The following is a 12899-nucleotide window of genomic DNA, read 5'->3' as shown; positions in this document are numbered from 1 at the left end:
TACTTTTACGAGCCCGACCCCTTAAACACAGCGTGCCTCGAACTCGTGGCGCTTGTCAATTCTCTTTTCCAATTTTCTCTCAGAAAATACTCCCTCTCGACTTGACTGCTCTGCAGCGGCCAGCCGAGCCTCCTCGGTCTGGCCCTCGTACCCCGCGGAGCTCGTCTCTCTTGCGCCCGCGTCTTTCGCGAGAAAACCGCGGAAAGGCTGTCGGCTAATAGTCGGAGCACTCGTGCGTGCAGCAGCTTAGAGGCGCCTCGTGAGCCACGCGCAACGCTCGCGGACGCCTCTCATCTGCTAGGTTTGCTGAAGACGCTTTCAGAGCGTTCCGCGGAAAAACAAAGTTGAACAGAAATGCAGTTCAAGCCGCAGCAGGGAATGGCGACAGGCCTGCGAAAGCAGTCCTCGGGACACGAGAGTCTGAGAGGATTTAAAAAACGGAGACTCAAATAAAACAAGCTCGGGGTCTGGCAGGCATTGGAAGATGAACAACACGAATACACCCGCGTAGCCCTGACTTGGAGCGTCTCACCTAGTATCCACGCTCCTACGAGCTCCTCGCCACTACAGATTCATGCGTGCATATGACAAATAATATATAATAGATCAATGAAATATATATAAGTATAGATATATTTGTAAGTATAACCCCACGAAATGCGCATATCGAGTTCCAACGGTCTGAGAGACAGCCTTTGGGAAGAACAACAGCCACGCGAAAATTCTGAAATCGCGTTGGACATTTTCGCCTGGAGCGAAAAAACTGGAAGGCATAGTCACAAGCGTCTGACGCAATCTATCAACACAAAAACAAAATCTTGCACACCAAATGAAGATTTGATCTGAACTTCTCTAGTGAGGTCTAGCTGCGTTGAAAAGCCGCGCAGGTACATTTCTGAGTCGGCACGATACCTGAAGGCCCCTCTAGAAAAGACGAGACGAAAAATCGGACTGAAATGAAAATCCTCCTGTCTCATCGAGCGTATACTTCCTACTCTTCACCTGTTTTTCACGTGCTTTCTCCTTTATCGCGAGGTTCCTCCCCTGCGCACATCACGCGGCTGCCTCTCAGATGCCCACGCCCTGCTCTGACTCTTTACTGTGCGGCCCCTTATATATAAATATATACTATTTACATATATACAAATATATGTATACATGTATATATGTGTGTGCGTATATGCATATAATTATCGAAATACGTCGCGTCTTAGTGTGTGTTGGGTTCTGAGTAGAATATGAAATTTCAAAAATACCCCGTTGCTGCTGCGCAGCGCGGTGCTTTTTGTCTTTGGGTCTCATATTTTACAACCGAATCGAATTTATCCCGATTTTTTTTATTTTCTTGGTTCCTTGCGCATCGTGCCACTACTGGACTCTGCAGCACGCATAGTGCTTTTTGGCTTTCGTCGCGGTTTTGAAGAGCTGCTTGGAGGCGACTGCGCGCACGAAAAGAAAAAAAAAAGGAAAACGCTGCAGACGGCGAGCCAAAAAGAAGGGATTTAGTGGGACAAAAAAGGGGGGCGGCGCAGACGCCTCACCAGAAAGAATACTTACTCGACAAGTCCTGAGACTTCTGCACGAGCTCAGTCAAGTCCTCTCCGTTCTGCAGCACCGCCTCCATGGTACGTCGCACCTCCATCTGCGGCAACAACGCACAGACATCGAAAGAAAAATAGAAAAATCACCTGTAGTGCGCCTACAAACCAACACAACTCGCACGCGCATCTAAGGCTCTCCTTGTTTATAGATTGCATCAAGTGCGAGTGGAAAGCGTCTTCGCTTCCTGCGACGATGCCCGCCCGTAACTCCACGAAACTGGATTCACACTCCGCACAAGGCGACGTCCAATGCATCATCCGGACCTCTGCATATGTCTGTATGTTGACACTTGAACGAACACAGCGACCGCCGAGCTGTCCACGACAAACTGCTTCCTTCCGCACACGAAGTTCCACACAGAATTCCCTCTACAGAGATAGTATTTCGTCGCATGCATCGTCGAAACGAGACGAAACAGACCTGAGCCTGCTCGGACTTCTCTAGGGCCCTCGTGACCGCGTCCGCCTGACGGGGATTCTGCGGAAAGCAAAGGAGGGACACATTTTTCTTTGCGCCTCGCCGCTTCCTCAAGACTCTCTGCTCGCTGCATTGCCTGCTTTGTAGAGCCCAGAAGGCCAATGCTGTCGCTGCACCGCTTCAAACGTGTCTTCCGTTGCCTCGAACCTCCTCTCTTTTCTGCGCGCAGCTGCGCCCTCGAGACAGCGAGAGCTCCGCCGCGCCACGCGTAAGAATGTCTCAAAGTGCTTTTGCAGGCAGAAGTGCACAAGAGAGAAACAGTTTCACGCTGTACCTGATACGTTTGCAGCAGGGCGGCGAGCTCGTCTTTGAAGCGAATCTGCGGCGCGCAGCTGCTGGCGCCGGGAGGCTCCGCGGACGCCCAGACTGCCACGGGCACTGCGCGGACGAATTTTTCGTGAACCTCGTGGAGGAGGCGAAACGCGAGTCTGCACACAGAGCGTTCACACATCACACCACGCACGGCTCCTGCCAAACAGAGCTTGCGGCAAAAAAATCTCGATTTTTCACGTCCTGACCACCGCACATCGTTCTGCTCATCTCTCAGCCAGGCTGTCCACACAGACAGACCCAAGCGTTCACATATGTGCAGATACATAGATATTTGTATATATGTTTAAATTTACAGCAGAACGGAGAGAGCTCCGTTCAGCACATGAGCAGCGATAGACTTGCGAACTTGACGCAGCAGCCCAGCAGGACTCCCGCCGCCTGCACGGCCAGCTGCTTCTACTGCAATAGTTCTCTCTCGCTCTAGATCCCTGCAGATCTAGGCGTGTGCATCGATCTCTGAGTCGGTTTCTCCACCTCCTTCTACGGCGCGGTGTGTGCGTTCGCACGTTCGAAAACATCGAGTAGGCGCGCGCGCGCCCGACCACATCCACTCGACTCCGTCGCGAAGCCACGCGCCGAAAAGGCAGACTCCGCTTTACCGCAGCCCAGACACGTCAGATACAGCGCCGCCACCAAGTAATTGAGGCACCCCTAAATACGGCGTTGACGCTCACCGGGACGGATACTCCGCGTCTCCGATGGCGACCACCGCGAGGGAGTCGATGAAGCGGTACAGGAAAGCCACGCTGCCCTCGTGCTCAATCATCTCCCTCGCCTCCTTGCTCACCTGAGCAGCGCGGACAAAACGAAACAGAAAGTGAAAAGAGGTCTGCGCACAGGCACGCAGAGCTCAGCCGCAGCCGCGGGAAACGGCGCGGCCTCGCTCGACTCTGCGGCGACCCGCAAGAAGAAGAGAAAAGGAAGTCGCGCGCCGTCGCCTCACAGAACAAAGTCGGACGCAGTGCAGATGCAGAAGCGAGAGCGCAAGGCGCTAGAGAAGGAAACAGGAGAGGAAAGAGTGGAAGAGACCAGCGCGCGCGGCGACTGACCAGATGAAAAGGAGACAGAACGAGGCAAGAGCAGAGAAGTGCAGAAGAAATCGAATCTCTGGAGCGCCCTTTCGTCGGCTAACTCCGCGGCCTGCGAGAGGGCGCCTACCCGAGGAATCGCTGTGCGTGCGAGGAACTTGCACGCTTCCTTCACTGAGTGTTTTTGGTAGAAGGAGTACCTGAAGACAAAGTCCGCGGCACATCACATCGAGGGGGGGAGGCAGGCGATAACAAACCTCGACTGCGGAAGAAAACGCAGCAGAATGAGGTAACAGATGACGCGGCGCAAAACGAGGACTCGCCCGCACGCAGGACGCTGACACGCGAGTGTGAGCAATGAGCGAAAGAAAACCTCAAAGCGAGACGAAGAGGAAGCGACGATGTACCAAAGGCCGAGACAGTATATCGAGGAAACAGGAGCCTCGCACGCCGACGGAACCGGCGTGAAGCGACGAGGAGAGAGAAAGACAACACGCAGATAAGACCGCTGAGCACAGTAGGACGAGCGAGGGCGACAGAGGCATGATGGCGTGAGCCGAGTAGACACCTGCTTGCAGGGCACGATGGAGCACCGAGGGAGAGAACGTGGAGGCCGCATTTTGAAGGAAATGTGAATACGCAGGCCACATGCACAGGCGCGACGCGGAGAGAAGAAAACAAGTTAGTCCTACCCGCCGAGCTCGAAAGCGGAGCAGAGGAAGACTGGAATGTCGGCGGTGGAGGCGCAGCGAGCGACAATCAAGGCGATGAGCTTCATTTTCAGAGAGTAGAAACGTTGAAACAGGAAAACGAAGACGACCGAGCGGCTCGTCCGCAAGCAAAGCTAAACGCCTCTGAGGGAAGAAAGACAAGAGGGACCGGCTGGGAGAAGAACACGAAGAAAAGACTAGGAACGAGAAGAGATGAACAAAAAGAGGAGAAGGAGAACAAGAAGAGAAGAAGAACAAGGAGAGAAGAGGACGAATCTTGATCGAGTACGCCAAAAGGGAAGCTCACGAAGAGTCAGAGAGAAAAAGCGGAGCCAGTCGCTTGACCATTATTGAGGTCAGGTGCCACGCGCGACCTCTGTGTTAGCGCCTTTTTGCTTCTTTTGACTACTGCTTTAAACTGGACTGCGGCGGTAACAGACCGCACCGGCCTTCTCTAGAAAGCGCGCCGTTTTCTCTCCGTCCGCACTCTGTCGGAAGTTCCTTCGCTCTGTCTTCTTCTGCTTCGTCTCTTACGGCGCGCGATCCGTCTCCCTCTCTCTGTCTCTGCTCTCCTGCGTGACTCTTCTGTGCCGTTCTTCTCTCAGATTCTGGGCTGTCGGCGTTGTGAGATCGCGCAGAAAAGGGGAAGAAAAGCGGCTAAACATGCGAAACAGGTCGGAGCGCCGACTCCATAGAGCACATGCATCAACGTTAGAAGCAAGAAAAGTGAAGGGCAGTTCAGGCAAAGAAGACACAGACCAAACGATTAGGCGATGTGCGATACTCGATGCCTGCAGAAGAGATTCCTACAGGAGTTGGCTGGCATACACGGGCGGTATCCGCGCGCTGATACGACTGGAGATAACTTCTAAACGAACATCGCCTGACGAAGCGTACATGGAAGAGATAGACGAGAATGGCGGACAAACCTGCAAATACCAAACGTCGAAAATCGAAGGCTGCGGTGTCTGCGCTTGACTGCCGCCGTTGTCTGGAGGGAGCGAGTTAGCAATGTTTCCCAGAAGCACCCTCAAAGCAACGAGAGAAAAGACAGAAAGGAAACGAAGGCGTGACTATGCTTCTAGTTGAGGCTGATAAAGAAAAAGCGATAATTTCTTCTTGCCGAGGCGCCTCACCCTGCTTTTTGAGGAAAAAATCCGGGGCATGCACGCGGTCGGTACCAAGCGACTGCCAGACATGCCTTTTCATTGCCGCAAAAGAGCGTGAGGACGGGGACTCTGCGAAGAGATGGAATGAAAACCGATGTCTCTACAAGAAAACTTTTTTTTTTCTAGGAGTCCTCCGTCGCTTCCGCTCGCCTCGCTTTTGTCGTTTTTCAGGATGCAACTTTTCTCTGCGCCTGCATCTGAGGCGCGCAGAATCCGAGGAGAAAGGCGCTTTTGACGGGAGCGGCGCCAGTGCTGGGAGGATGACGAGACTGCGTCACGCAAGAGTGTGCTTCGCCCGCGAACGCCACACAGGTGGTGTTATGCTCTCTCCTTCGCGTGCCTGTCCGTGGGCGCGTCCCTGCCGCCAGCCTGCATCTCTCAAATTATTTTTGACTTTTCTTGTTTTTTGTAGATCTTTCCTGAATACGAGCACAAGTCCCAGCACGTGGAAGGGGTTTGTGGATGTGCGTCTCCAGGGCTTAGGAGCGAGGGAGGGCTCGTCTCGCTCAGGCAGATGAACATGAACCGCAACCGAAGCGAGTCGCTGCGCCGACTGCGCCAGGTCAAGAAGATGCGCGGCGCTTCTAGAATCCACAGCAAACGCCTTCTCCGCCATGAAGGGACACACTGCAATGGTAGCGCTTGACACGCTACTCGACGCCCCGCGGGAGACGCAGCTAGACGCTGAAACGCAAGTCCTGCCTTCCGCTCCGTCGCAGCCTCCCTCTCGTGCGGCCTCTACTGCGTCGTCCTCCGGCTCCTCTTCTTCTGCTTCTTCTTTTCCTTCTTCCTCGTCGTCGTCCTCTTCTTCTGCTTCTTCCTTTCCTTCTTCGTCTTCTGCCTCGTCGTCGTCTTCTCCTTCTATTCCTGCTTCTTCCTCGTCGTCTTCCTCTCTCGTTTCGTCTTCGGTTTTTGCTCCCGGCGTGCCAGTTCTTCTGGAGGAGATCTCGCCGCTGCTTCGACTCGCGCCTCCGCCGCGGCCGCCGCGGGTCGAGGGGGGGAAAGAGCCTGCCTTGTCTCTCTTCTCTGCGCTTCTTCAAGCGCTGCCGCGAGTGCCCTCAGACGTCCGCTCCGTGCGCGTCTTCGGCGAACCCGTTTGCTTCTTGCATGCTAACGCTGTGCTCATCCAGGGCGTCGTCAACCGGCGCGCGAGACTCCTCGTCGACCTCAGGTAACCCAACACCCCTCACGCTATGAGGCAGTCCGCATATATACATGTATATACGCATGCACGTATGCATACATACACATACATTTGTATGGAGCTTTGCATATGTATATATAGGTTTATGTATGAACCCGTGTACACAGACGCTGTTTGGTGGGGTTGCTGTGACTGTGCATCGTTTGCTGGCTCAGAGGGTGGCGGCGCGGACAGCGTGAGAGGCGAAGGGGTTAGGGTCCGTAGGCGCAGACTGATGGCGTCGAAAATGACGCACATTTGGAACAGGTGTTAGATATCGATAGATCTGCATATGCATATATATATGTCTGTATATTTCGTTCACCCACAGTACGTGACGACCCTAAACCCGGTTGGGGAATGGGCGCTAGGAGTTCCAGATTTGTTTCTTGTGTGAACGACAGGCACGTCGCAGAGGCTGAACCGAGCGTCACTTATCTCTCTAGTTTGTCGCGAGAGTGCTGATGGACACAGGGATGTCTCTTTTTTTGCAAAGGCATCTGTCATTCGCCTCTCGCGCAGCGCCGCCATTGCGAAGAGGCTCTGCATATCTGGGCACTGCAGGCGTCTGTCTCACCGACCGGTTGTTTTCTCGCATCCAATTTTCTGTTTCTTCAGAGGGTTCGACTCGGAGCGAAGGCCAGTTGGCAGGCTCCGTGCACATGCGAGCGAAGCGCCTTTCGCCCCCTCGCACCCTTCGCCGGTTTCGCGTCTTCCTGTATCGTCTAGACGAGGCGCATTAGCCCAAATCGTTCTTTCATTCTTTTTAACTTTTCTTCCAACTTTTTTTGTGTGCGCAGCTGGCTGCCGCCATCTGTTGTAGCTGTGGCGCGGGCGGCGGTTGACGACAGGCGCGGGCGCAGGCGAGGCGGAGCGAGGCGCCGCGCGGGCGACCCCTCGGACTTCCGCGCGAGGGCGGAAGACGCGCCTATGCTGCAGTTCATCGGCGAAATTTCACGGCTGTCGCTCTCGCTCCTCGAAGAAGAACAGCGCGCGAACCTTTGCGAAGACGACCCAGACGACGAAGAGAGCGAGGAAAAAGAAAACGAGGAGAGGGGGAGAGAGGAGGAGACAGAGGGAGAGGGTAACGACGGAGAGAAGAAGCAACCGCCAGACCGAGTTTGCAGGGCAGACAAGCGAAGGCGAGATCTCGACGAAGGGGGCGGCAAGGCGCGAGGCGCACGAGAGAGAGACATTGACGTCTTGAGAGCACGTGTCTGCCGCCGCGTCGACGGGCTCGAGGTGGGTCTCTACCTCCGCGCGCTGTGCCTCTTCCGCCGCGTGCAAGCGGAAGACGATCAAGGAGAAAACACAATTTTGACAGAGACCAGTTCGCACGGGGAGTGAGAGGTCCGCGTCTTCGGCGCGCACACTCCACGCAACGCCGCCACGACGAACACGAGCTGCACCGCGAAAATACGCGCGCCACTGCACGTACCTCTTTACGACAACGGCATACAGATTTAAGTAGAAATGTACAGAAACATAAAAATGTATAAAAACATATATATCAATGTATGTGGCTGTCTAAGCGCTTTTCCACGTGAACGCGTCAGAGAACTTCGCGGATGTACGCGTGACTATCCATGCATCCGCGCATGCAGAGACTCGCTTCGAGACGCGCTCTCTGCAGGGTTCAAGGTCTAACCTCCCCGGCCTGCCCTTGGTCAGGCATTCATTTGCAAGGTTTGCGCCTTATTTAGAGCGCCATCGGCTCATCTTCGCTCGCGGCGCGGCCGTCGCTCTGCACGGCGGCGTCGCTCAGCGCCGCCGTCCAGCTTCGCACGAAGCTGCGCAGCGCGCGCGCCTCGCGTGTGCCTTGCAAGTCGCCGCCTCGCGCCTCGTCTTCAGAGTCTCCGCGGTGTGTCGGACGGCCTCCGGCGCGCGTCTCCCGGGCCTCGCGGCGCCTGCGGAAGTCCGCCAGGACGTAGAGGAAGTCTTCGTGACGCACTTCCTGCTGCTGCTCGCGCGCAGCACGCAGAGCAGCCTCGTTGCAGAACCCCGCGAGCTCCGCCCCAGAGAAGGACTCAGTCGCACCCGCGAGCGCGCGCAGGTCAACCGACGCGGCGAGCGGCAGAGACGCGCTGTGAAGCTGCAGCGCCTCGAGTCTGAACAAAAGACACAAGCAGCCTCTGCGTCTGCTCGCGCACACAAACGCGAATCCATCTCCCGCCCGCTCCAAATAAACAAATATATAGATATTTGTGTGAATAGAAATGTGCTGGGGCAGCAGCCAGAGGAGCGTGCAACACAAACATATATGTATAAATATATATGTATACATAAATATTATGCATAGATATATGCGGACAGAGATGCAATTTGCTATGCACATAAATACACACGATAACACAAGTTGCACATACTAGCCTACACCTATATATATATATATATATATCATTCATATATATACTTGGAGAGGTAGGAGGTCGACAGGCTCGTACGTCATGGGTGCCTGCATAAAATAACATATGAAAATATATAAGATTATAAAGTATATATATTTGTTTTGCACAGCCTGTTATCACTCGACGTGTTTAGGGAGCCAGCTTTTTCAGGATGTTCCTACCGTTCTGCGAGCGAAGGCAGGCCGACTCGGATGACTTGATCAAAGCGCCCCGGGCGCGTGACGGCCTCGTCGAGCGCCGCGACGCGGTTCGTGGCGGCTAGGATGATGATTGGCGCTGGGCAGGGGACCGGCGGCTCCGTCGCGCGGCCGCCTGCGTGCTTCCCGGCTTCGGAAGCCGTAGGCAGCCCTTCCTCGGCGTGGCTGCGCGAGGCTAAGGGGGGCGAAAAAGCGCCGAGAAGGAACGCCAAAGGCGGCAGCGAGGAGGCGGCTTTTATGAGCGTGAAGAGGAAGGAGGAGTGCGGTTTCTCGGCGTCCTTTTCGTGTGGAGCCGCAGACGCGCCAGCGTCTTGGTCTGAAGGAGGCGACGCGGATTTTTCGGATTTTTGCTCGATTTTTCGGCGATTTTTTCTGACGCACACGCCGCCTCCACTCGGTCGCTCCATGCCGTCCAGCTGATGCAGCAGCTCGTTTACCGTCTGCACATACTCCTGCGAACTGCTGCCTTCAAAAAAGCGTGAAAAACAGCAAATGAGACAGAAAAGCCCTTCGGAAACAAAACGCCAGTTTTCTGTGTGACAAAGAGGAATCGGAAACCGGCGCGCCACGTCGGAGCTTTATCGCGAGCTCTATCACGCGGTGTCGCTCCTCGACAGACTCTGCGCGGCCGGGGGACTGATTACCGGGCTAGAAGGCTGTTCGAAAGCGACTAGAAACCGTTTTAAAATCGGACACTCCTCACTAGATGTAAACAAAATCAAGTGAAAGACGTTTAGATAGGAGTCTGGCAACCAAAATTGGAATATCCTCTATAATTGTATAAACCAGATCAAGTGGAAGCCTGTTAAGTAGCGTGAAACGGCCTCGCAGTCACCCGCGACCGATCGCGTCTCTCCCGGGAGAGACTTTTTCTCACCGATGCACTCTCTTCGGTCGAGCGCAATGGCGTCGAATTCGTCAATGAAGACGACACACGGTGCCTTCGCCTTCGCCGCCTCAAAAAGTTCGCGGACGCGAGCCGCGCCCTGTCCCACGTAGACCTCCACGAAGGAGCTGCCGCTGACAGAGAGGAACGGCACCGACGACTCCCCAGCGAGCGCGCGCGCAAGCATCGTCTTGCCTAAAAACAGATTTTTATCAACCTCTACACACAGATATATGTCGGCATACTCATATATATAGATATATGCACCGAAGTATATATATATAGGTGTATAGGTGTGTGTACGCATATATATATATATATATATATATATATATATATATATATATATATGTATACATATGTCTGACTGGGGGCGATGCAGACAGGCCCCCGCTCAAACCCATCTACCTACTCCCCCCACCACACTGTCATAATACACATTCGTCAAAATGCACCTGCGCATGCACGCATATAGGCATATGTGCATGCGAAGCTGTATACTGTATACACACCAAATTACACGAGTATGCACCTACCAGTTCCGGAGGGGCCTTCGAGGAGAATGCCCCGTGGCGGTCGCGCGCCGAGAGCGGAGAAGGCCTCCGCGTCTCGCAGGAACTGAACGACTTGTTTGAGTTGCTTCTTCGCGGCGGCGTGACCCGCAACGTCTGCGAAGGTCACGCGCGCGAACGCCGGCGGCTCCTGAACGAGCTTCTCGCCAAACGTGCGCGGCGGCAACAATTTGAAGTAGCGACCTGAATCACAGAGAAATGCAAAACGCGAAAAGCGAGAAAAACTCTAAACTTGAAGAAAAAAGAGCGCGACCGCGCAAAAATGTGCGTAGACGAGTTTGCAGCAGCTCGACGGAGGCGTGGAGAGGTGTCTGTCACTCTTTGCGCGTTTTGCGCAGCCCCCGAAGGGCTGCGAGTGCGTCTGCGGCCGGCGCGAGGGTCCCGCGGATGTTTTCTTTTTGGAATTTCGCAAAAGAGGAATTCGCTGGTCGCGCAGGCCTCTCTTCGCACGCTCATCAATGAAACCAACAACACACATCATGTAAACATACATAAAAACGGAAAAAACGTATGTATATATATATATATATATATATATAGATGTTTAGGTAGTTGATTGTATACGCCGGTCTGCGGCGAGAGATGGAGGGGCGGGGGAGTCGGCATCGCGTGGCTCCCTTACCGATTTGATAGAGGACGACGGCGGCGGCGGTGAGAGCCGCGAGGGCGAGGAGGGACTCGAGGACTTCGTCGACGACGTTGCTCCACACCGAGGCGCAGCTGCTGCACGCGGCGTCAGCGCCGAAATCCAGACTCGGCAGGGCGCTCGCCTCCAAAACCTGCAGACTCTCGAGGCCTCTGTTGTTCATCAGCAGTCGCGACAGCTCCGCCTCGCTCCCTGGAAGCGCCCGCGTCACAAAGAGCGGCGGCGCAGCCGCAGAAGGTATAGATGAAGACAAGGCAGGCGCCGCTGAAGGTGGTTCGCTCCGGAAGAAAGAGAGGAAGTGGGAGAAGCGCGAGCGAGCCGCAGGCGCCTGCGGTGAATAGATAAGAACGAGCTCAGAGGCGGCGGATGGATACAACGCGACGGACTTGAGCGAGGACGCAGAGAGGAGCCTCAAAAAATGCGAGAAAGGCGCGAGCGTGGGCGCAGAGGCGGCGCCGAGCGGAGGGACAGTGGCGGGCGCATCCGCGAGAGAGGCAAGAGGAGACAGAGGAGACAGCGCCGGCGCGGCCTCCGCCAGAGGCGAGCGAAGGAGACTGGAGAGAGGCGACGATGTGGAAAAAAACAGGACGGAAGGCGCGAGCGCGCCGACAGCGAAGGCGCCTCCGTAGGCCGCCGCGTACAGCACAGCAGTCCACGAGAAAGGAGGCGACGGCGGCGGGGGAGCAGCGTCGTTCGAGCATGATGCACATGATGCGCACGGGCAGCAGCACGAGGCGGTAGAAGGCAAAGAGTGCGGCGAGTCCGCATGAGAAGCGAACGCGGCACCAGAGTCGTCCTCCATCGCGTCTGTGTCCTTCGATGGGAAAGATCTTCGGCAGGGGTCAGCGCGCCGGGGAGACTCCACAGTAGAAGCAAAGGAGTCACCGCGCGGCGGAACAACTGCCCGAACGGACTCCAGCTTGCCAGGAGCCTGCTCCCTGCCTAGACGCGAGTCTGGGAGGCACTCGTGTCTGCCAGGCTGAGGTCACCGCTTTCCGCGAGCTCCTCGGCGACCGCGAGCGAGAGAGAGCGGAGAACAGGAAGGCTAGACGCAGTCGCCGCGAAAGGCCTCGAGGAGACACGCTAAGACGCGCAGCGGAGAGAGGTCAAAGAAGGCGGCGTTTTGACAGCGACATCTGTGGAAGAATAGGGAAGAGAAAAGGCAGAATGAACAGTAGACTGAATGTCGAGGGCGCGAGCGACAGGCTAGACGCGCGTGAGACGAAGAAGGCTGCCCGTAGGGGCGATAGAGACCAAGGCCGCGAAGTCCTTCGTGTCTTGTGCGGAGAAGACAAAACAACGCGGAGTGAAGCAGAAGAAAAGAGTGCCCGCCTACAAGCGAGCTGGAGCGCCGAGACTTGCAAATCGATTTCAAGGAATATCCGCGGAACTCGAGACAGATTGACGTGACTCAGATGACGCCGACGGGAGGGAAGAACAAAAGAAAAGGGCGAAGAGAGACGTGGCAGCTTCTCTCGCTCCTTCGCTTCGTGTTTCATTTCGTCACGGAGATCTGGCTTCTCGGAGATGAAGGAGAGCCCGCCGTGCGCGAAAAGCTGCCATGTCTGCAGAGACGCGAAGATGCAGATGTCTGCACTCGAGGCGTTTCCGCGTAAACCGCGCTTAGAGTCAAAGCGCGATTTCGAGCGAAATAAGACAGACTCGAGCAGCAGCTTCAGGCTCAGAAA

The 12899-nt window shown here is 55.3% G+C and overlaps 3 protein-coding genes across 3 annotated transcripts; 1 reads left to right on the top strand and 2 right to left on the bottom strand.

Annotated features, from left to right (window-relative positions):
- Positions 1-1368: 1368 nt before the first annotated feature.
- Positions 1369-4218, bottom strand: BESB_011860 (putative prenylated protein; the record flags this gene model as incomplete). Its single annotated transcript, XM_029359916.1, has 7 exons — positions 1369-1439; positions 1558-1642; positions 2023-2079; positions 2354-2507; positions 3087-3199; positions 3571-3640; positions 4133-4218. The coding sequence occupies 7 exons, from the start codon at positions 4216-4218 to the stop codon at positions 1369-1371; spliced, it is 636 nt and encodes a 211-aa protein (XP_029216583.1).
- Positions 4219-5951: 1733 nt separating this feature from the next.
- BESB_011850 (uncharacterized protein) lies at positions 5952-7849 on the top strand (the record flags this gene model as incomplete). The annotated part of the gene is made up of 2 exons (XM_029359915.1): positions 5952-6490; positions 7303-7849. The coding sequence occupies 2 exons, from the start codon at positions 5952-5954 to the stop codon at positions 7847-7849; spliced, it is 1086 nt and encodes a 361-aa protein (XP_029216582.1).
- Positions 7850-8201: 352 nt separating this feature from the next.
- On the bottom strand, positions 8202-12013 carry BESB_011840 (membrane protein FtsH1; the record flags this gene model as incomplete). The annotated part of the gene is made up of 6 exons (XM_029359914.1): positions 8202-8610; positions 9072-9186; positions 9502-9573; positions 9985-10188; positions 10530-10748; positions 11188-12013. The coding sequence occupies 6 exons, from the start codon at positions 12011-12013 to the stop codon at positions 8202-8204; spliced, it is 1845 nt and encodes a 614-aa protein (XP_029216581.1).
- Positions 12014-12899: the final 886 nt, after the last annotated feature.

The sequence above is a fragment of the Besnoitia besnoiti genome, chromosome IX (assembly GCF_002563875.1).
Source record: "Besnoitia besnoiti strain Bb-Ger1 chromosome IX, whole genome shotgun sequence".
Lineage (NCBI taxonomy): Eukaryota > Apicomplexa > Conoidasida > Eucoccidiorida > Sarcocystidae > Besnoitia > Besnoitia besnoiti.
This window is presented reverse-complemented; position numbering and strand designations above follow the sequence as displayed.